The sequence below is a fragment of the Orycteropus afer genome, unplaced genomic scaffold (genome assembly GCF_000298275.1).
Source record: "Orycteropus afer afer isolate SDZICR_OR568_19922 unplaced genomic scaffold, OryAfe1.0 scaffold00056, whole genome shotgun sequence".
In the NCBI taxonomy this organism is placed as follows: domain Eukaryota; kingdom Metazoa; phylum Chordata; class Mammalia; order Tubulidentata; family Orycteropodidae; genus Orycteropus; species Orycteropus afer.
In genome coordinates, this window is record NW_006921643.1 from 2,768,416 (window position 1) to 2,791,721 (window position 23,306).

Below are 23,306 nucleotides of genomic sequence, written 5' to 3' on the forward strand. Positions count from 1 at the left end.
GGAAACGACTCGACGGCAGTTAACAACAACAACAAGATTTGTGAAAACAAATGAGAGACTGTATCTTCAAAATAACTTTTAATTTCAAGTTATTAGGAGCTATTTTAGTATATTTTACAAGAGGTATAGTTTGTATAACATTAGACTTGAGGTACAAACTGATTAAGCAATGATTCCTGAATAAATGAAGGTAGTAATTAGAGTAAAGGGATATTTAGGAAAGAGAGTCTTAATGTTGATGAAATGGACCTGTTTCATAAGAGGAGCACACACAGACTTCTATTTATATGTTAAAATTACACTGAATTCTATTTTTAGTATTTTTCAATTCTGAGTTCCCTTTTGTTAATTTATAAAAGTAATTCATGCTATAGTCTCAGGGGACATATCAAGATCAATTGGCACAATAAAGTTTACAGAGAATGTTGCACATCCTACTTTGGCAAGTAGCAACTGGGGTTTTAAAAGCTCATGAGTGGCCATCTAAGGTACAACTATTTATCTCTCCCTGTCCAGAGGAAAGAGGAGTGAAGAAAATCAAAGATACGTGGCAACAATTAGTCCAAAGGACTAAAGGACCACATGAACCTCAGCCTCTACAATCCTGAGACAAAAAGAACTATATGGTGCCCAGCTACCACTATCAGCTGCTCTGAAGGGATCACGTTAGAAGGTCCGGGATAGAGTGGGAGAAAAATAATAAAACAATAATAAACAACAACAAAAAAAGACCAGGCTTACTGGTTGAATAATGACTGGTGAAACCTCCTAGACTGTAGCCCTTAGTCACTCTTCAAACCTGGAATTAAACTCTCTCCTATGGCTCACTTTTCAGCCAAACAGACAAGTCTACAAGGTGATCAATAACACTAAGAAGGCCTGCACTTCTTAGAATAATCAACCATTCAAAGTCAAAAGGGCAGCATCTGCCCAAAGGCAAAGTTCAGAAAGCAGAAAGGGTCAGGAGAGAAGGAGGAATGGAAACAAGAAACAGGACAGGAAAGAAATAGGAGGAATGATGACACTACATTGAGAAGACTGCATCAGTGACATGAAACAAAGTATACATGAATTGTTGAGTGGAAAACTGATTTGCTCAGTAAACTTTCACCCAAATCACAATAAAAAGTCTTCTTTAAAAAAGTAATCCATGTTCATGGTGACAAAATCAATTAGGCATAAACAAAAGTAAAAGTATGAATCTTAACAACCTTGGACAAAAATCTGTACTTACAGCTTTGAAGAGGTGGCATGGCTGAAAAGGATATCCACCAAGGGTGTCTCCTGAATGCTGAAGCCATCGTCACACTCACCTGAGGGGGGCTGGTCTTCCACCTCTAACACATACCCTTCACGTTGGTCTTCCTCTTTGGATTCTTGCTGAACCTCCCCAGAAATGCAAGAAGGAAACACCATTAAGTTCAAAAAGAGATTTACTACAAATTATGTAAAGTTGTAAACGAAATAAAAGAAAGCAGACTTAACTAGACTGAAGTCAACTAATTCTTGCTAACACTCTTGCTGGAGAACTTTCAATCTCTATCTCAAGGAAAAATTTTAAAAAGCATTATTTATTCAATTCTAGATGGATGCTATAATTTTTAAAAACCATCATTTTCATCTGTGCTTCTGGAATTAACTGGCCTAGCTGGTCAAACAGTAATTAATAATGATAAGGTGTTCTAAAATTTCCTGATTGTTTACTATGGGCCAGTACTGTTCCAAGTGCTTTCTTTACATGATTTATCTCATTTAAACTTTACAGAAAATTTATAAGGTAGAGCACTATTATCCCACTTCAAAGGAGAAAAATTATATTCTAAACTGTTCACTAACATGCCTAAGGTCACATGGCTAACTGGTACTAACATCAGGATATGAACCCAGCTAGTTTAACTTTCTGAAGTTATCCTATGCTCTAACCAACCACTCTGCTTCTGCCTTCCTGTACTGAGGACCCAACCAGACAGGTAGTTTATGTTATTTATTTACCTCTTCATTCTCTGTGGATGGTCTCTGAACTGCACAAATATCTGAGAGAACTGGGGCTACGTCTTCTTTTCCATTTTCTCCCACTGGCTTCTCAGCTACCAAGGGGTCTACCTTGGCTGAAAGCTCTTCAGTCTCTCTGCAGGGCTCTCCTTTTCCTTCAATAGCTTCAACTTCCTTTCCTTTTAATTGCCTGATACCAGATGAAGAGGAGCAGCCCTCACTTGATTCTTTGGTACTGATGCACAATGGCTCCATTAAATAAGCTACCTGCAATCACAACTTATTATTAGATGCATAGGAATACCCATGGAAATCATCCTCCACATATCAACAATGCCACTGTGACTGAGTCTGAGATGGCAAAATAGGTTTAATGAATCATTCATTTAAAATTCATCAAACGTGCTATATATACAAGGCACTAGGCTAGTTGCTGAAGACTTAACAGTGAGCAGCAAGATGATATTGTTCTTGCCTCTTCAAGGTGCATTATGTTCAAATTTTTCATCTGAAATGTCAGTTCTGATCAATTGGGAGTGGTTGTCTAAAAAACTGTTGAAAAATAGTATCTGCTACAAATGCTGCAGAGAGAACTGGCAACATATGAACTGTATACAGTATGAAACCCAGAACCTGTGTAAGGTGGAAATCAGAGAAGGAAAACTCAAATATTCTCCACTAACAGAGAATGATAGAAAAGTGGCAAGACTGTACCTTGTCAAAGTGGAAAACTTGAGACCTGGAAAAGCAAGGCAGTCCCAACATGTTATGGCTTTCACAGATTTCACTGTCCTCATCAATCTCAATCTTGATCTAAATTCTCCTGAACGTGCTCAGTTCTAGCATAAACTCTGTCCAATTCTATTTATTTCTGGTCCTCAACCGTAAACCAGGGTAATAAGGACACAGAAACATTATAAGCTTCAAGGAGAGTTTGAGCAAGTGTAACCTCTCATGACTCTGAAAGAATGAATTGTAAGGATACTCAAAATGGTAGTCCTGCAAACAGAAATTCCACTTCCTATTCCTCAGGTCCCTAAAGACTGGGGTAGTAGAACACTCAGTCAAAAAAGTACATATTCAGCATATATGCTATGCCAATACCAAGTGCTGGGGATATACTAAAGAACTTAGTCTTTGCCATGGTAGAATTTATATTCAGTGGATAGAATTAAGAATGGTACAAACATGGAAGAGTAAGCATTCTTAAACAGTTGAGGCTTTTCTAACTTTTGGAAATAACAGCTCATCATTACCTCAGAAAGAAAGTGAAGGAGGTTCTGGCAGCTGACTTGCTCTGCCTCTTCCTGAGATTCCTCACTGCTTCCATCCCCAAGAGGCTCACTAGGTTCTCTGCCCGGGCTGCTTTCCTCTAGTTCCTCAGCCCCTGGCTCCTCAGTTTCCCTCCAGCTGCCCACATCCAGATCCAAACTGGAGTCCCATGAACTGAAGAGGGACCTGCAGTCGTTGCTCAACTCAGAGTCACTGGGATAATCTTGTTCAGAATTCAACCAAACCCACTCATGACCCATCTGTAAATACATAGAAAATAAAAAGCATTAACTCAACTCATTGTTCCTAAAGTATCTCTATCTTTCAAGTTCAATAGAAGAATAAAACCAAGCCAACCCAGGTGCCATTGAGTCAAATGTGACTCATGGCAACCCTGTGTATGGCAGACCAGAACTGCTCCACAGGGTTTTCAAAGCTATGACCTTTTGGAAGCATATCGCCAGGACTTTCTTTGGAGGCACCTCAGAGTCGGTTCAAACCACCAACCTTTGAACGTTTAACTGCCACACCACCCAGAAGTCCTAGTAGAAAGATAAGGGACCACAATTTCTACTAATCATTAGGAAGAAAAAAGGCTAGTTAAAGGAGTATCAAGATGACTAAATAACCTGACATTGGGAATGAAGCAGCAGGCTCATGTCTAATAGTGTAAGAAAGATATTACCCAATAATAAAATATTTTTACTTGTATTTCCTTATAGTCACCCCAAAAGAAGGGAAATAGAGTATAAGTGGGGGAAAAAAAAAAAAAAAACACTGCCATCAAGTCAGTTCTGACTCATACCAACCATCTTGATTTCTGAGACAGTAAATCTTAGTGGTAGTAGATTCCCCAACCTTCCCTCCGTGGAGTAGCTGGTGGGTTTGAACTGCCAACCTTCTGGTTAGTAGTCAAATGCCTTAGGCACTGTGCCTTGGAGTGTATGTAGCTTAACAGAATTCCTTTCCCCAAAGTGTCCCTTAAATTCAACTCTAGGCAATAAACTTGAGGGGACAAGTATTTATTTGTCTCAATGTATACACATTTTTCACCTATCAAGCATCAACTCCTCAAAACACATTTTATCTTTGCTGTCCTTCTAGTCAAATCCAACTGTCATTTCTCCGAAAGGAAAACAGTAACATCAAGTTTTTAAAAGGTATTTCCCTTGCTTTCATAACACTCTACTATCCTAGTTTTCTACTATCCCCTTATCCTTCTACTAGGACTCCTGGGTGGTGTGGCAGCTAAACATTCAAAGGTTGGTGGTTTGAACCGACTCTGAGGTGCCTCCAAAGAAAGTCTTGGCGATATGCTTCTAAAAGGTCCATAGCTTTGAAAACACTGTGGAGTAGTTCTACTCTGCCATATAAGCCGTATTTCCAAATTTCTCCACCTTTACCCTTTATATGCATTCTGGTCTCATATATGTATTCAAAGGTCAGTACCTTTTAGATATTCCATCACTTGCTTCAACTCAACATTTCCAAAACTAAAATTACTTATCTTCAGAATATTTCTAGTTTATTTTTCTATATTTCCTCATTCCCATATTTCTTAATCTACAGAACTCACAGAATCTTATTTTGATGCTTTTTCTTGTACTCAGTAAGCAAGTTCTCTTAACAATTCTTTACAAGATAATTTTTCTCATTGCTCATCATTTGTTCCTGAACAAATGCTAAAGCCTTCTGGTTGGTTTCTCTATCTTTAGTCCAATCTGCTCTCAAGAAACAGTCACCCTATTCAATGTTTTTAAAAAGTCTTGGAATAGCTATCATCCTTAAATATACATATTAAATAAAAAAATTCTCATTACTGCCCTGTTTAGTCCCCTTGACCTGTTACCTCACTATTCCTTACTATGACCCTTGTGTTCTAACTACATATATCTTCTTACTGTCCCAACCATAGAACTTTCAAACCCAGATGGCTGCTTTATCAACTCAAAACCTATCCCTTAATGTCTACCTCTTCTACAAATGTTTTCAAATTTTAGCCCTTCAGTGCTTTCATCATATACATGTTCGAGAATATTACCTAGTTATTTCATTTCCCAAGCTGTAACTCCTGGACTGATTGAACTCCTTCCTATTACCTCACAAAGATAGTATCTCCTACTCCCTTAGCATCCTAAGAAGGTTTATAAATCATTCTATTTAAAGTAAAAAAACAAAACAAAACTGTAATTTCTATCATTTTTAAACCTTTCTTTCTCAAGAAGGTTCAAAGTATAGGACAGTATCTTATTAATCTCGATGTTTTTATAGCAAGTCTCCTAACTAGTCCATTTCACTGAGTTAACAGAAGATATAATATCAATCTGTTTTTATAATAAAACTCTCACAACTAGTTCATTTTCCTAACAAGTTAACAGAAAATAGACTAGAACACCAGATGATAAATTTGATAATTTAAACTAAGCTTAGCATTCAAATAGCTAAATATGCAAAGAACTCTAAATTACATAAGGGTCCTACACATAGAGATGGGAAGGAAATGGTTATATACTATCCAGAAACTACCATCTGCAAATGTAGTATTAAATGTTTCTGAAATAAGTCATTACTGCCAATACCCATACTCTAGTCTTCTTTAAGCATGAATAGAAATCTGAAATCTGAACAGTATTTACCCAAACACAAATGCTGCAGAGGATAGTCTTTACTGCACAATGTAATACTTTTAAACATTAATTACAATTTAAATTTTGGTTACTTACTTTCCATCAGCTGTAGTATGACAGTTCATATTATAAGACACTGCCTCTCTAACAATCTCATTCCCACAAGTGATGAGACAGTTATACAGAAGAAACTACAAAGTAAATCTACCCACCCCTTTCTCTCTTTCTCTCACACACACGCACACAAAGTGCACAACAAAGGCTAAAGTTCTTTTTTCAGAGTTTATTGTATACACACACTTCACAGGTTTTTAAAAAGTCTGTACACTTCACAAGACAGTACAAACTAGGCACAATTTGCTAGCTACACAGAAGGACATTAACACAGCCCATAACTGTTGCCCTAAAACAGGCAATTGGGCTACTCCAACTCTCAGAGAGATTTTCCTAGTTCATGTCACGTGGCCCAGGTGCCTCCTCTTCTGTAATTTCCACTTCTGGATCTGGGCCTAAGAGCCCAAGCTCTGTCTTGTTTACTTCTATTGAGGTTCAGCTCAAAGAAGGTATTTGGAAGTATCATTTTTTCATCTTCATATCTGCTTCAATGGCACAGCGGCGCCCCCTGGTTCCCCCATCCTAGATGTAGGCAGACAAAAAAAGGGAGCATCAGTGAGTTGGTTAAGAGGTAAGAGAGAAGGTACAACATGAAGAATGCTGGGATTTGGTTTCTTGGGGGAGGGGAGAGAATCAGCAGAAAAATCCAGGGGTATGAGGGGGCACATTTCTTTCTTTCTGAAGACTAGTGAAAGAGCACCTGGTAGTTTGTGAGAGGAAATGCTGAACAGAGTATCTTGCTCATGCCCACCAGAGGTTGCTGAAATTCACCTGGGGTCCCACAGAATGGCTATTAGTTATCCCACCTGACTATCAGTTATCCCACCCAGGCCCCAAATCATGTGCAAAGGAATAGGAAGAACAAAAGAAAGGTGGGAGAGTCAGAAAGAGCAGTGGATAGTGAGATTCTTGGCTAACATACCTGTCCAGCTGTTGGTCCCTATAAGAAAGGCCTTTCCTGCAGACTGACCCTGGCACTAGTTCCCTAGCACCTCCTGACAGTTGTTTTCCATGAGATCAGGACAATCAGAAGGCTTCTTTCCATCTGCTGCTCTCTCCCTGCAGCCCAGCTCCTTCATCTTGTGCAATACTTTGCTGTCTTCAATAGATAAAAGTTAGATCCTATTAACCAGCCTTGCAACAGTCAGCCAACTGTTTGGGGATCCAGAGTCACTATTGCAGGCCAATAAGAAAGAACAGAGATTATAGTGTTCTATCTGTGGTACAGGCTAGAGGCCTATAGGGAAGATGAACTAGTGAACACTTTTGCTGGGCCAGGTCATTTTTACTTTCTAATATGCAAGGATTCTAAAATTTTTAGAGTTAAAGAACACAAGTTGCCTGTGAAGCAACAGTAAGAATAAAAATATCACCTTGCATTTGGAATAACACTTTTCCCCCCAAAAAAATCCATTTCCATATCCATTACCTCATTTTATCCTCACAACATCCCTGTGAGGTAGGCTGGACAGGTACCTCATCATATTTACTCCATCACACAGATGAAAATAAGACCCCAAGAGATTACCTGATGGGTTTAAGATCAGTAGTTTTCTAGCCTGATACCCCCTTCACTACCATTATGCCTTATCCCCCCATAATGAGCAACATAGTCAGAGCGTCATTTAATTCATACAGAAAAAGAATATAAGTCTTCAGAATAGCTCTACTAATTCTATCAGTCACTATTGTATGCCATGGTTATTTTACTGAAATCTTTAGTTTAAATTTTAATGAGAGTTTGTGTTGTCAAGCAGTAGTCTTGCCATTTAATTTAGAAGAGAAAAATTATGAGCCATGTATCTGCCAGTATGAGAAATTTTTTAAAAAGTAAGCTTAGCAGTTGTTGCTCTGAGCAATCTTCTATTTGTAAGATAAGAATTGGCAAAAGGTGGAGTCAAGAAATGAGGGGCAGATGCATCCCAGATCCTTCATTCCAAGAATACCTCAATTCAGCCTGGTAACCTCATAAACAGTCCCTACCCAGCCCACACACACACACATGCAGGAAGAACAGGAATGCAGAGGAACAGACAGTTTCTTAGTCCATGACCTGAATATAAACAGACGTTGAAGACATTGCCACAGTCTGCATGTTGGATTTCCCTCTGCACCCACCCCCAGCAGGAGCTGAGCATCTTTGTGACAACACCACCCCTTGCAGCCATTCAATACTTACAAAGAGAGAGAGAAGGAAGGCAGGAGAGCCCATGGGGACACTGTCCTGTTAGAGGACAAACAAACACTGATCAGGTTCCACGGAAACTCTCAGCCGCAAGCACCCCAAACCTCAGGACAGAGACACAAGCACCATACACACAAAGACAAAAATTTAAAAACTCAAGAGTAAGAGGAAAGACATCCAAAAGCAATCTAGCCATTCTATCTTTGGAACAGAAACTGATGGCCCCCAACTGTTGCCAGCTATGTCCCCCTCCTTGAGAGCATTCTCCCAGGGGAATTAATAAATCATTCAGTCAGCTCACAGTTTCTCCTGTGTGAGTGGACCCTTGAGTCATAGCAGGTTTCTTCATCGTTTAGACGGGAGCAAACAACCTCCATGCTAAGAAGAGAATGCCAGGGATTTGGGGAATGCTCTACCTAACACCTGTAAGTTCCTACTGGATTTAAACTTCCAAATTATTCAGAGATCTCTCTGACCATAAATCACCAAAACCTTAAAGATCTATGTGCTTCTATACCACTGGAATGTAGAAAACTGGCAAAACCAAGTAGTAACACAGGTTCTTGAAAGTGTCAGACTTCCATCATTGGAACACTGGCCAACAGGCTCTTTTCTGGTCTCCTCACCTTCTCTGAAGAATCCTGTTTACGGGTAGAATCTCTCCCTCGAAGACTTTTAGCACTGATCCCAGATTCAGATGTCTGCATAATCAACTGTGTGGCCAGAAATTGCTATAGGGAGAAGAAACAGGATTGGCCCTTGAGAGTTGATCTAATAGGAAAGAATTAAGCCACTTTAACTTTTGTAATATGACTCTGTATAGTATCCTTCTGCAAACAGCACTTAAATATTTATTATTTGGAAGTTCAGTTCTAACTCTAGTTGTTATACATGTTAAAAGAATCTCAATATCCCAAATGGCCCTAACTTTTTGGGGCTATAACACAGTATCAAAATCTCCCTTTCTAAAAATGGTAAAAGGAATAAAAATAGGATGAACTTAAGATCATTAAACAATTTATCTGGCTAACATTTCTTTAAGCTCAATTTCTCGGCAATGCAACTATAGGATAGTAGGTGATTTGTGATGAAAGGGTAGGGAGAAGAAATTATTTGTTGAGTGTCTACAATGTACAGTGCTTAACATAACTTAAGAACCATACATTGATCATTTTATAAATAAGGTACAGTGTAATGGATTGCTGTTACATGGCCTTTCTCACCACGGTCTTATACATTCACCAAACAATCGGGTGGGACTACCCAAGTAAGGTGTTTATGGCCACCAAGGGGACTGGCTAGCTTGCTAATACTACAAATGAAGTGCATGGCATCCTTGTGGGGGTAGAACAATGCAAATAAGATATATGGAATGCTAATGAAAGGACTGGTCAGTTCTGCCATCCCATAAGGCTTAAAATGAGCCATCCCATAGGTGGAAATGGGGAACCTCACTACCACCAAGAAAGAAGAGCCAGGAATGAAAAGTGTGTCTTTTGGACCTGGGACCCCTGGAACCACCCTAGACCCAAGAGCTAGAGAAAGAGCTGTAACACCAGAGATGGTGAGAGATGCCAAAATGCAGCAGCAGAGAAATGGCAGCAGCAGAACCAGGAGACTGACAACAGATGGTGCAGTGAGCTTCCTGGCTCATATAGCAGAGAGCTGAGACTGCCTTTGGGTAGGAGACTTGCTGACAGTGAGATAGGTGCCTCTGGACACTTGACAGAGCTGGGCTAGTAGACCTACCGACCAAGAGAGCTGAGTGCCTTCAGGCTGAGCAGGACAATGGCCTGCAGGCAAAGAGGCTTGAGAGGCTGAGAGGCTGAGGGTCAAGGAAAGGCCTGCCTGTTGGCATGGCCGAGTAGCTGTCCTGACTGAAGAACTGTATCCTGAGTTGCTTCTGATCTTGAACTGTAATTTGTTACTTCCCTAATAAACCCCGTAATTATGAGTATGAGTTCTGTGTGGCCACTACAATGAAATATCAAACCCAGCAGAGAAGTGGACAGTGTCATGGGAGGGATGGTTAGTGTCAGAATTGGTAAAAAGGTTGGAGAGGAAGTATGTCTGACCTCTACTTCATAGGAATCAGCTTTGGGCTGATGCTGATTCTCTCTCCTGTCTCATAAAGTTAGAGGTCAGACACCCCTGCTAGTCCATTTTTATACGTGGAAACTGAAGTTATTTGCCCAAGAAGAAACAGAATACTCTCCCACAACTCTTTTACCAAACCAAAGAATGAACTCAGGAAGAACAAAATCTTATGCTCCCATGTCCCTGATGGCTATTTTAAGTAAAAGCCACAGCATCCGTTTCTATTACCAATATGAACCCTTCCCTTGAGCATTTTCATTTCATCCTTGCTAAAACACTAAGGATTCTCAAAGTACCTGGATCTGCTCCAAGACATCTCGCTGCATCTCTACTGCCATGTGATAGACATCATGATCTGAGCTATTATACATCACAGCATTCTGGAACATCAGCATGATGTCACGCTGAAACTCAGCTGTGCTGCGGATCAGTCCATTTTCAATGTTTTTCTTAATAGTTGACAAATCCATAGGCCTAAAAGAGGAATAGGGATAAAGACAGTGCAGATAAGAAGACTCACTTTAATCTCCAAACATATCATCACCACATGTGCCTTTATATACCTTCAGTCCCAGTTACCAGGACTCAAAATATCAACCTCTCACCTCAAAAAATACATTTAACCCCAAAACAAAGCTAGTCTGTATAATAAATGTTGAAAAGGGTACTCAGGGGGTTAATTCTTTTAGATTATCAGTGGTTATCCAGATACTAGTTTAGCACTTGGTCAGTCACCCTTACTCATATCAAAAACATCTGCATTAAGCTCACTATCTAAAGAAAAAGTTAGCTACAACTGGACAACTTACCAATCAATCAAGTCAACATGTTGGATAGACCATGGCTTACCTCTGCACAATGCTGTGGTAGCCAGGTGCTATGTCATCTGTTACAGGCTGCAGGAAGACATTGGCATACCTGTCCAAAAAGAATAAGATGTAATTATTGACTCAGGTGAGAGAACTTGCTCTAAGTAGCTAAAGGTTTTAAGAGTCAACTCTAGTAGTCCCATATAAGCCTACTCGTACTTTTTTCCTAGTCACCAACAATGAGGAGGAATAAGAGAAATTGTTTCTACTGTAATGGGAAAGTTCACTCACCTATGATTAGCTGCAGCTCTCCACACAAGCATGATGGCTTTCTTCCAGATTTTCTGTGCCTGTATGGCTTCCTGATCCTCACTACAGACAGAGCTAAAATAAAGGGATATAGGAATCTTACCATGCATAAGTTACAAAAAAAAAAAAAAAAAGTCCTTTTATTTCTTCTTAACTATTTATTCCAGGCCAAGAAAATAAGGAAGAAAAAGTAAAACTGAAAAAAAAAAACCCTCTCCCACTTTTCACTTTCAGTGCCTGACTGCAAAGAAAAAATTCCAGATACTCACAACTGTGAAGAAGCAGGGCTGCTGGGGATGGAGTCAGCCAGCGTGTGGGACTGCAGCGTAGCATTGTGGATGCTAAAGCCATCATCACTTTCACTCACGGGAGGTTCATTATCCATTTCTGACAAATAGCCTTCCCCTTGATCTTCTTCCTTAGGCTCCTCTAGGCTGGCTGCTTCACTGACTCCATCTTCTTCCTCATCCTCACCTGAGGCATCCTTAGACACAGTGTGTTCCAGTCAACAAATGTAACCCAAGCTATCTAGCAAAGCATCATTAAACATGTCTGTCTTTTGGGTTAGATCAGTTCTAGAAATGGCCTCAGACTACGTTTCCTGACTGAGCCCTCTATCACTTTTACTACTACTTTATTTAGACACTGATAGACCAAGTAAGGTAATTTAGAACCTGGGCAAAGAATAAAATCCAGGATCTTTTTAAAAAGAAGAAAAAAAAAAAAAAAAAAAAGCTACTTACTTAAGGCTAAGCTAAGAGGCGTTCCTTCTTTCCCCTTGCTCTTGAGAGGAACTCTGACCCTGGGTACAAAGTTATCAAAAATAGTTTTTATTTTGTGTCTCATCTGATGGGGCAAGCTCATATCGTACTACTTAAAAAGTCTGTTACTACTGCTTTAGTAATCCTAAAAATGAAGTTTTAGGTGATTCTTAGTATAGTTGTAATTAATCTGATTTCCAGTATGTTCTTCTCCCTGGCTCTAGTATCCCAATTCACTCCAAATCATTCTGGGTTTATCAAAGTTTCTTTGTGCATTATACACAAAGAAAGGTCTATATAATGCTCACAAACTCTTTCTGATAGGAATAACATGTTGCCATGGTACTCCCACTATGCCTAACTGTCTAATACTCCTTTACGCCATACAACTCCTTAACCAGTCTCATCTCAAAGAATAAAGATGTGAGTTTACTGAAATTCTTTAAAGAGGTCGTGCTATAAGGAAATCTAGTCACATGGCAAGAGGAATAAAGAAAAGTCTGAAATACCTTTATCTGGCTTCCAAAAATAGCCCCTGATTCTTCTTTCAATGAGTCTGCAGAGGAGAGAAAGACTACCTGAAGATTTTTCCACCTTAGCCTTCCCCTTCCTATGGACCATAATTCCCTGCAGCTCTCCTTTCCATGCTGACCTGTTCTAACTCCTCTGCTTGCCCACAACCCACAATCCCTCAGAAGCTAAAACAAATGATCTCAAGTTAAATAGTTACAAAGTAGAGATCTTCTTGCCTTATTATTTACCTGACATTTCAAACTTGTGCTGAGTCTCTGCCTCTAAAGGATCTTCAATGGGATTTGAGCCATGTGATGGAGACAACATGCTTTCAGGAGATGCCTGAAAATCAAAGAGAACATATATCCTAAGTACTGGTGAACCACTAAGGCTCACACAATTTTATTCTTCAATGACAATAAGAAAGACTACATAAGAAATTCTATGTCCTACCCATGTAATATGATTCTAATGGTTACTTTAATAGGAACAGGACAAGTATAGCACAGATCACAATCTATGGGCTTTGGACTCATCAAACATGTCAGAACTCAGGAATGTAACAGGAAAACCAAAAGTCTAAACTGTCATTTGTTACCTAGGTATAACCCTTCATCTTTCCAGCCCTTGATCTTAATACCTCTGTCTTCACTGTTGTAAGTGAGGTCTCATCGCCTTTCCCACTGGAAACATCTCCTTCGGCAATCTCTCCAGTTGCAGTACTTCTAGGATCCTCGTCTAAATCCTGACTCCTAAGTTCTGGTGGCTCCATACTTGTGGCTGGAACAACTCCAGCTACTATTTCAGCCCCTGAAATGCCTTGGTCTGGTTCTGTAGGCTCCACCTTGATCTCAACACTGGGCTCCCTGATGTCGACCAGTTCATGGATTCCCTTATTTTCTGTTTCCTCAAAGTCCAGCCTCTCTTGCTTGACCGTCATCTCTGGTGCAGGGAGAGGTACTGGTTTGTCCCGCTCCTGTTGGATAGGGTGCTCCCAGGGTCCAGGTAGGGACTGGGGATCATCGTTCTCTTCACAGAATGACAGTGCTGCTTCCACGGCTGCTACATCCAGCACTTCAGGATGATCATCTACCTGTCCCATAATACAGAGATTGTTAAAGTTACAGAAGCCCAAGTCCCTCAATTCTGTTAGCATCAAATGAGATGGCCTGAATCTGCAGCTTCTCTACCACCTTCATGTGGTAAAAGCAACCAAAGGACAAGTACCTGTCTCATGCAAACCAGTAACACAGAATGGCGGGGGAGATGACTAGTGTGTTAGTAGCAAAGAGTGGGAACATAAAGATGGAGATGAGCAGGATAGTTTTTTAAAGAAGAAATTCTTACTACCAGAAGCAAGGAGAAAAGCCTACGTAGGACCCTTGGGAAATGCCTTTTGGCTTTGCTCAATTGTTACCTTGTCCTCAATGATGGCAATGATGTCTCCAACAGTCTCAAAGTCCAGCTCTTCTCCTGTGTAAGACACAGCAATATCCATCTTCTCAGCCAGATCTAAGTCTTCCTTCCCATCAATGCTGGGAGCCTTTGATCCTCCAGGGGCCTCTGCTACCCCTGATCGGAAACACTCTTCTTTGATAGAATTGATGATCATGGAGATCTCATTGCTATCCATGGAAACAGTCACAGTATGTGGATCCCCCACAGCTTCCATAGGAATACACGTGTCAGGCTGACTCACTTAATAACAGGAAGAGAAAAGCATCTCACAATCTTACTAGGTACCAAGTGACTACTTGTGGAGATCCCCATCAAAGCTGCAGGTAGATTTCAAGTACCCATACATTTAGGCTCAGAAAGTTATCCTATACTTGCCTATGTTTTCTTTTTCCCAGTTTTATCTAGAAAGCAAGGTAAGACTCATATTCTTTAGGCCTTTCATATTTATATTTTCTCCCAAAGCTTAAATGACCACCCACCTCTTCTAACATCCTTGTTTTTTCTAAGGATAAAAGTGGTATATGTCTATGGAGAACAGAAGTATCTGAACTAGAACTGATCTCTTGGTCACTTTTCTCTGACTGAAGTTCAAAAATGGAATCTAGACCTAGTGGCTGCTCAGGGCGTGGGTCAGGGACGCACCTGGAGCTATACTCTCAGGAGTGGAGACAGCTGGAGCAGAGGATGGTGCTGGCAGCGCAGGCATCATGACAATGGTAGCCTGGGACACAGACTCTACAGGGGGTGGCACAAGTTTAACTGGAGGCTCACTGGCAACAGTAGTGAAGGAAGCAAGAGGTGTGGTGAACTGTGTAGGACCAGCTTCTAAAAGCCGGGAAAGAGTAGGAGCACCTAACAGACAAAGAGGTACACAAAATGAGGTAAGAAGAAAGCACATGAACAAGAAGTAATAGCCACTTTGTTTAAGACTCAACCAAGAAATTTTTTTATAGTCTCAAAGGATGAAAGCAACTCTTGTGTTGAATAAGATCATTATATGTTTCCTTACTTTCTCCAACCTTACTAAAAAACTACTTCCTCCAAGTTAAGAATGAGGTAAAACACTAGAGCACATAATGTATATATGGAAACTGGGTTTTAATTTTTTCTCAGAGGAAAATTAAACAATGACCAAAAAAAAAAAAAAAAAAAAAAAAAAAAAAACCTACCAAAAACCCACCTGGTACAAATAAAGCTCAACTTTATTATTTTGTAAAGACCCCCTTGCATTTTCATCCTCATTTAATTCTTACCATATTCTTGAAGTATATACTGAACATTTGCAATTAATAAATGAGGAAACTGAGGCTCGAGAGTTACGTTACCTATTCACAAAGTCACAAATCCAATGGATAGTAAGCCCAGTTCTCTGGTTCTAAATCTTTTGTTCCCCTATTCTATTATCTCAGGTATCCCTCACACCCTTCTGTGATTTCACAAGCCTCAGGAAAGCCATTAGCTTCATTATTCCTCTCATCAATATCTATATTGTGGTCACGTAGGGCTACCAATACTTGAGTATGGAATGGATTTCAATTTAGAGTACTAAGTGGTATAACAGGTAAAGTATAGCTCCAAGTTGGGCTTTAAATCTAGAATTGACAATTGCTTACTAACAAACACTAGGAAACCCAGAATAGTTAATGCTAAGTTCAACATCTCTGAAATAAAGTAAAGTAGATAAAAGAAAAGTGGTGACTTACCTGAGGCAGCAGGAGAGGCTGCAACCGTGTTAGGTGTTTGCTGTATCTCCCCACCATGTATCACGGGAAGGACCCCGCCTACCTCCAGGAGGACACCTGTACTGTTCAGGTGGCCGGAAGTCACAGCCATTTCATTCTCACTGACCTACCAGGGAAGAATAGAGATGAAGGCTACACTCGAGGTTTCCATTACTACCACTTCCTAAAAAAGCTTGGAGCAGTTGACCAAACTTCATGAAAACTAAAAGTTAATATCCATAAAGAATAATTTCAGACCCAAAGGAAATTCTAAACTATCATCTTCAAAACTTATTTGACAAGGTTTCTAGGGAAGATAACCAAAATAATTGTGGCTCAGATACCTCAGGATCCAAGGAGACTTAGTGTGTGTGTTTTTTTTAATTAACATTTAACTAAGATACTTTTTCCTCTTTTGAAATTTTTTCCCCCATGTCATATTTTAGGTACCAGGCACTCCCTTCCAAGGACTAAATCACCACAGCTCTCAAACACCCACAGAAGTCTCCATACCAGTCTGGGGCTAGTAGGCAGGAGGCTGCCCTTCTTCAAGAGCTCTGACAGCAGAGGGGAGGGGGGTGGAGTTGCTTTCTGTCCAAGCATCTTTTTCTGGGGTGAATCATCTGTTACTGGGGTCATGGGGGCTTCTAAGGGTGCAGAGCCTGGAGGAAGGGTGTCAGGAATCCCAGGAAACGAGGTGACTGGGGTACTCGGCAAAGTCCCAGGGGTTACCTAAGAGACAACAGAGAACCTTTATCTGACTTCTTAAACTCTGGAAGGTTCCCTACTAATCTGGATGTGTTAGTGCTAACTATTACTTTATTAGTCCTGAGTGGAACTGTCCCCAAACCCTCTACCCTTCCTGCTCTCAATCACATATTTCTTTCCCCAAAACTTTTCTTTTCTACCTACTCAAACCCACAATGACCCAACCATTCCACCCAATTTGCCTTTTACAAATTCCTTATCCACTACCAATACTGTATTTACAAGGAAATTGTCCCTTATTTTTCTAAATGTCACAAGCTTCAATGCTTTTAGGTCCACTCTTATCTTAGAGCACAGAACATAGTAAAGTAATAACACTTTAGCATTCAGACCAAGAGAGGAATTTGCCTCTCACTTGGCTCTGTGCTGGCTTATTGCTCCTTTGCTGGTCAATTCCTAAGGAAAGAAATATACTTACACCAGAGGTGGCCTCTTCCATAGTGGCTGAAGTCAAGTCCCCAAGTGGATAATCACCTCCTGGGGAGGCAGAACCTATAGGAGATCGGACCATCACAGTTGGTAACCTCCGAGGGGGTGTTTTTACTGCTTGACGAGCTAGAACAGGAAAGAAAACAATGTCTAAATTGTCGGATTAAATAAAACAAAATCTACTCTGCTGTTATGCAATGAAGGACAAGTAGGGAATAGCAAGGATTGTGAGGCTGACACAGGACCAGGCAGTGTTTCGTTCTGTTGTACATAAGGTCATTATGAGCTGGGGCCGACTCAACAGCACCTAACAACAACAGGTATGTCACATTACCAAAGCAACATCATAAGTTTGGATCAGAAAGCTTTCTTTTATCACTTCTGGGACATGGGTAACTTTTAGCCTAATGTTACCTAAAAGCTATTCTCATACCACCACTAAGCAACTTGTTTTAACTATTTAACTATTTAAAAGGTCCTTGCAATGGAAAAGTGATTTAAAAACCCCTCAATAGACACCATCTTGTCCCAGCACTAGTAGCAAAGTTCAACAAGACAGAAAATAACAAACGCTGGCGAGGTTGCGGAGAGATTGGGACTATCATACACTGCTGGTGGGACTGTAAAATGATATAACCACTGTGGAAAGCAGTACAGCGATTCCTTAAAAAGTTGGAATTAGAAATACCATCTGACCTAGTCATTCCATTACTAGGTATATATCCTAAAGAAGTGAGAGCCAGGACAAGAACAGATATGCACACCCATGTTTTCGCAGCACTACTTACAATAGTGGTACATACACACAATGGAATACTATGCAACCCTAAAGAATAACGTAGGATCTGCAAAACACCACATAACATGGACGAACTTGGACGACATTATGCTGAGTGAAATAAGTTAATCACAGAAGGACAAATACTGTATTAGTCTGTCATTGTAAAAAGTCAGGAAAGGTTTATATATGGAAGGAAATTTTCTTTGTTGGTTACCAGGTTGGACAGGTAGAGATAAGTATTGTTTTGGGTGAAGAGAAGGGCAATGTACCAAATGTGAGTGATCAACATGGTGGCACTGAGGAAGAAGACGACATAGAGAGGTAATGCGAGGTACAGACAACAAAGATGAACCCTTTTGCACATACAGTGCTGTGTTGTCAGTGAAGGCAAACATCGATATATGGGTGGATAGAGGGGTGGACAGGCTGAACTATTAGATATGTCTATGCAGGGGGGATTGTGCCCAAGACCATGTATAGGGTTGGCAGACAATGTTTCTACAAGTGTATGTGTATGTTCTGTAAGAATTCCCAGGTATATAGTAGAGCTGTCAAGGGACAAGGTTATAGTTACTCTCTGGCCACAGCCAGCTACCCAGAGGGAGTGAGTAGTAGACCTGTGGGCTCAAGACCACAGTTGCAGGGAACATCAAGCTTAATTGGCATAACATACTATAGAAAACATTGTTCCACATCCTGCTTTGGCAAGTGGCAACTGGGATCTTTAAAGCATGCAAGTGGCCATCTAGATGTAATGATGGGTCTCTCCTCGTCCAGAGCAAAGAAGAATGAAGAAAATTAAAGACATGTGGAAACAATTAGTCCAAGTGACTGCTATACCATGCGATCCTCAGCCTATATAACTGAGACCAGAAGAACTAGATGGTGCCCGGCTACCACTGTTAACCACCTGGAAGGGGATCTATGTAAGAGATCCTGGATAGAGTGGGAGAACAATGTGAAACAAAACTCAAAATCATTTTTTTTTAAAAAAAGGGACCAGGTTTGCTGGTCTGATAGAGCTTGATGGAACCACTGAGACTATGACCCCTAGCTGCCCTTCAGGTCTGGAATTGAACCCACTCCTGTGGTTTCCAGCCAAACAAGAGACAGGCACATGAGTTGAACACTTACATTAGGTAGATACACTCCTTGGAGAGAATAGAAGGGCTGTGTATGCACAGGGAGACAGCTCAGGGGGCAGGAGTGCATGGAGGGAAGGACACAGGGAAGAGGTATCTATGGAGAGGAAGCAGGAGGGGAGCTGTCGCATTGTGGTAAATCGTAGTCAATGTCATGAGGCAAAGAGTATGTAAGCTGCTGTACGGAAAGTGAATTTGCTCTGTAAACTCTCACGTAAATCACAATTAAAAACAAAACAAAAAACAATCAAACAAAAAAAACGTTCATTATCCTTTTTAAGATTCTGCTTTTAACTAGTTGGAAAGACCACCGACTCAGAGCATGTATCCCCAGAGTTGCAAATGCCTAAGTTTCTATTCTTATCTAATGAGTAAGCCATTCTCCATCTTTCTGTAGGCTTTGGTATCTAAAACCTTAATTATGCTTGATGTCTTATTATCAAGCCTTTGTGTCCTAAGTCAATTCAAAGTCTAGTGAGACCTGAACAGACCTCATTTTCTAAGAGATTTTCCTGGACATTAAGTGATGTTTTTATTCTGGTAGAAATGAATATGATGGCAGAAAGTGTGCAAATAAATTGAAACTAGTGAATTCTATCTTGCAAAAATAGTCTTCAACTGTCAGTAATGTGCAGTACTATATATATATATTAAAAAAAAAACTTAAACTTACTGCCATCAAGTTGATTCTGACTCATAGTGACCCCCTCCCCTTTGGGTTTCCAAGGCAGTAAATCCTATGGAAGTACACTGCCCAGTCTTGCTTCCATGGAGTAGCTGGTGGGTTTGAACTGCCAATCTTCTGGTTAGCAGTCAAATCCTTAGGCACTATGCCATAAGAGCTCCTTGCAGTATCAAACAGTCAACTGCTAAACAAAGACCCTAGTTTCAGCTTACCCTGATATGCAGCATCTGTAGCCTTCCTCTTCACTTCAGCCTCTTCCTCCTCCAATTTCTTTTTCCTAAAGAGGAAATTAAGGGTTAGATGCTAGCTCTAACTCCTCCACAATTCACAGTGCCCTCACAGAGAAATGTTCTCCCAAGCCAGTACTCTCTGAGGAAAAGTTTTAAATGCTAATTCTTATCAGCAAAATAGGGAATATAAGTGTACTACTGCTTAATTCCCAGTTCTTCACCTGGGAAAACTAGGGCCATCTTTAAACTAGAACTAAGTTTCATTCTCACATGGAAATGTTTCATAGCATTATCTTCTAGGACTTACACCCCCACCCCAGCCACCAGGCCACTCAGTAGCTTTTCCCTTCCAGAATCTGTCTCCAGTCTAAAGGCATGACAGGTGGAAGAAATAAACCAATTACTTGATTGGTGAGGGAACTGGGGAAAAAAGAGGAAAGAGCACAGATAAAAGAACAATATAACCCACATTGCAATGTCATTGCAAAGCTCATCCAGTCTGCTGTCCATGTGTCCAGCTTGAATTAATTCTGCATCTCTTTTTAGCCGTCTACAGGAAGAAAGAGAGGTAATACTGATTTTTCAATCTGTTATTTAGAAAATTCTGATCACTAATAGAAATCTCCCTTTCTCTCTCCCAATCATTTGGCATTCTCTCTGGTAAGTACCTATATTTTTCTTGGGTTTCCTTTATCACTTTCTTTAGTTCCTCAACTCGTTCAGCAGTCAGTTTTCGAACAATGACATCTTCAACAGTTTCCACCACTTCCCCCTTTTCACCTCGTTTCCGTCTGTGAGGGGGAGAAATATCACATTTGAATAAGAGAATATCTGTTCTCACTCTCACTAGCTTTTTTACAGCCTCCTGTACCATCTGAATATAGATTACTTCTGCTATACTTTTATCACCCACTGATATAAATCAAACATTCTTAGTATAACACTCTCAATAGAGCAGATAAGGCTGTAAATACTTGGTAAGTGTCTGGCTTTGAACTCACTTGGGGGTCTCCGTAGTCTCTAGCAGCTCTGAGTACTGGGAAGCACAATGCTATGGAAAGAAGTGAAAATGTAATGAGCAAGCCTAGAAAAGAACGGCTCTTCAAAGTTTTAACAGAGTAGATTACAGTTCTAAAAGCTATACATCAGAAGTAAGTGGTTTCTAGAGGGCAAATTAGTTTTCTATCAAATCAGTTCAATATACAGGTAGCCCCTGACTTCCGACAGGGCTCCACTCCAACTTTTATTTTTTTTTCAGTTTTCATCACTATTGCCCTTTATTGATAACATCAGTATATGACACTACAACACTGAACGTCATGAGTGCAGTTCCGCATAACTTGAACATGTCATAAGTCAGGGACTATCTGTATTAAGTACTAGCACACAAAAAATAGTCACCTGGCCTACAGCATGTGTATTTGTATGAAGACGCCTTAATAGCTGATAATAATAGCTAATACCTACCAAGTAATTATCATACGCAAGGCACTGTACTAAATGCTTTACAATGTATTACTTTAATTAAATCTTTACAACAGTTCTGAAGCAACTCTTACCTCTATTTAACAAACAGGAAAACTCAGGTTCGTGGTCCAAATTTTTAAGAGATGGTTTCACATCTGAATCCAGACCTAACTAACTCTTAAGCCTGGGCTCTTAACTATATAAGAACAGTAAGTTACATGAGCATATATGAATGTATTAGCAAACAGTTGGGAAACAGAAAAATTATTCTCAACTATTTTCATTCTTCATGGTACAAAAGCCTATATACTATGATTAAAGGGCAGGGCGTTATCAGTGATCACAAACTTTAATCAATGGGTAAATATATGGGTAGACAGGCTGAATGATCAGGTATGTCTAGGCAAAAGGAATATAACCATGACACTATATAAGGTTGGGAGCTCTGGTAGCATAGTGCCTTAGGCACCTGACTGCTAACGGGAAGGCTGGTGGTTCAAACCCCCCAGCCACTCCTCGGAAGGAAGGTTGGGCAATCTACTTCCGTAGTGATACTGCCTTGGAAACCCAAGCAGGGATCGCTGTGAGTCAGGGCTGACTTGATGGCACATAACAACAACAACAACAACAACAACATATAAGGTTGGTACATGATATTTCTACTATGTATTTGTATGTGCTGCAAGAATGTTCACATAAAAAGAATTAACAGGGGCCAAAGTTACAGTAACTTTTTAGCCACAAGTCAACTACCCTGATGGAGCAAGTTGTTGGATCTGTGGGCTTGGGACCATGGTCACGGGGGACATCAAACTCTAGTGTCATAACATAATACACAAAACAGTGTTCTCTATCCTACTTTGGTGAGTAGCGACTGGGGTCTTAAAAGCTTGCAAGTGCCCATCCAGATGTGACAAGTGGTCTCTCCTTATCTGGAGCAAAGAAGAATGAAGAAAACCAAAGATGCATGGAAACAATTAATCCAAGGGACTAAGGGACCATGGAAACCTCAGCCTATATGACCACGAGACCAGAAGAACTGGATAGTGCCTGGCTACCACTGTTAATCACTTGGAAAGGGATCAGTACAGGAGATCCTAGATAGAGTAGGAGATTATTATGGAAAAAAACTCAAAATCATAAAAAAGACCAGGATGAGTGGTCTGGTAAGAGTCTGGTGATACCCCTGAGACAATGGCCCCTAGTTGCCCTTCAGGTCTGGAAATGAACTCACTCCTGTGGCTTCCAGCCAAACAATAGAAAGGCATATACGGTAAACATTTACATCAAATAGATTTACTCCTTAGAATGATCAATCACGGAAGAACAGAAGGGCAGTATTTGCACAGGGAGATAGCCCAGAGGGCAGAAATACACAGGAAAGGAGGATACAGGAAAGAGGTAACTACATGGAGGAAGCAGGAAGAGAGCTGTTACGGTGTGGGGATTGCAGTCAATATCATGAAACAAAATGTATATGAACTGCTATATGGAAAATGAATTTGCTTTGTAAACTTTTACTCAAATTATGATAAAAAGTTTTTTAAAAATAAAGGACAGGGCTCAGAAGAAAACCTACTTCACATCTCAAACACTGCTGGAATAAAGGACTTGCTTTAGAACTTACTTTTTGAGAAAACCAGTCTGGAGGGCGGCCAGGTTCTGCAAAGGGCTTGATTGCTCTGCTAACTGATACCCTACAAAATGAGAAAAGCCTTATTACACACTAAACAGAAAGAAAAACAGAAAGGGATATATTGAAAGATCAAGATCTGGAAGTTATGAAAAACATTTTAGAATAAAAAGCTGTAGCTGAAAAGTATTCTGGAATATCTGAATATGGAAAATTACACAACTACTTAAAACGATAATTTCTGCTTATTTGGGATGTTGATTTTGCTCTAGCTTGGTTCTTTCAGAAAAGATCTATCTTTTGAAAAGCAACT

At 40.2% G+C, this 23,306-nt stretch overlaps 1 protein-coding gene across 1 annotated transcript in view; it reads right to left on the reverse strand.

The window, feature by feature from the left end:
* BRD8 (bromodomain containing 8) overlaps positions 1-23,306 on the reverse strand; it is a 41,620-nt gene that overhangs the window by 7,667 nt on the left and 10,647 nt on the right. The window contains exons 3-23 of the mRNA XM_007938943.1: positions 22,988-23,057; positions 20,895-20,944; positions 20,562-20,684; positions 20,363-20,443; positions 19,876-19,940; positions 17,045-17,181; positions 15,841-15,985; positions 14,780-14,989; positions 14,097-14,377; positions 13,320-13,772; positions 12,928-13,021; positions 12,676-12,722; positions 11,675-11,889; positions 11,388-11,480; positions 11,137-11,205; positions 10,584-10,761; positions 8,817-8,921; positions 8,185-8,229; positions 3,249-3,524; positions 1,993-2,259; positions 1,235-1,392 (exon numbers count right to left, since the gene is read on the reverse strand). Coding sequence (XP_007937134.1) covers positions 1,235-1,392; positions 1,993-2,259; positions 3,249-3,524; positions 8,185-8,229; positions 8,817-8,921; positions 10,584-10,761; positions 11,137-11,205; positions 11,388-11,480; positions 11,675-11,889; positions 12,676-12,722; positions 12,928-13,021; positions 13,320-13,772; positions 14,097-14,377; positions 14,780-14,989; positions 15,841-15,985; positions 17,045-17,181; positions 19,876-19,940; positions 20,363-20,443; positions 20,562-20,684; positions 20,895-20,944; positions 22,988-23,057 — 3,162 coding nt within the window. The remainder of the gene's footprint in view (positions 1-1,234; positions 1,393-1,992; positions 2,260-3,248; positions 3,525-8,184; positions 8,230-8,816; positions 8,922-10,583; positions 10,762-11,136; positions 11,206-11,387; positions 11,481-11,674; positions 11,890-12,675; positions 12,723-12,927; positions 13,022-13,319; positions 13,773-14,096; positions 14,378-14,779; positions 14,990-15,840; positions 15,986-17,044; positions 17,182-19,875; positions 19,941-20,362; positions 20,444-20,561; positions 20,685-20,894; positions 20,945-22,987; positions 23,058-23,306) is intronic.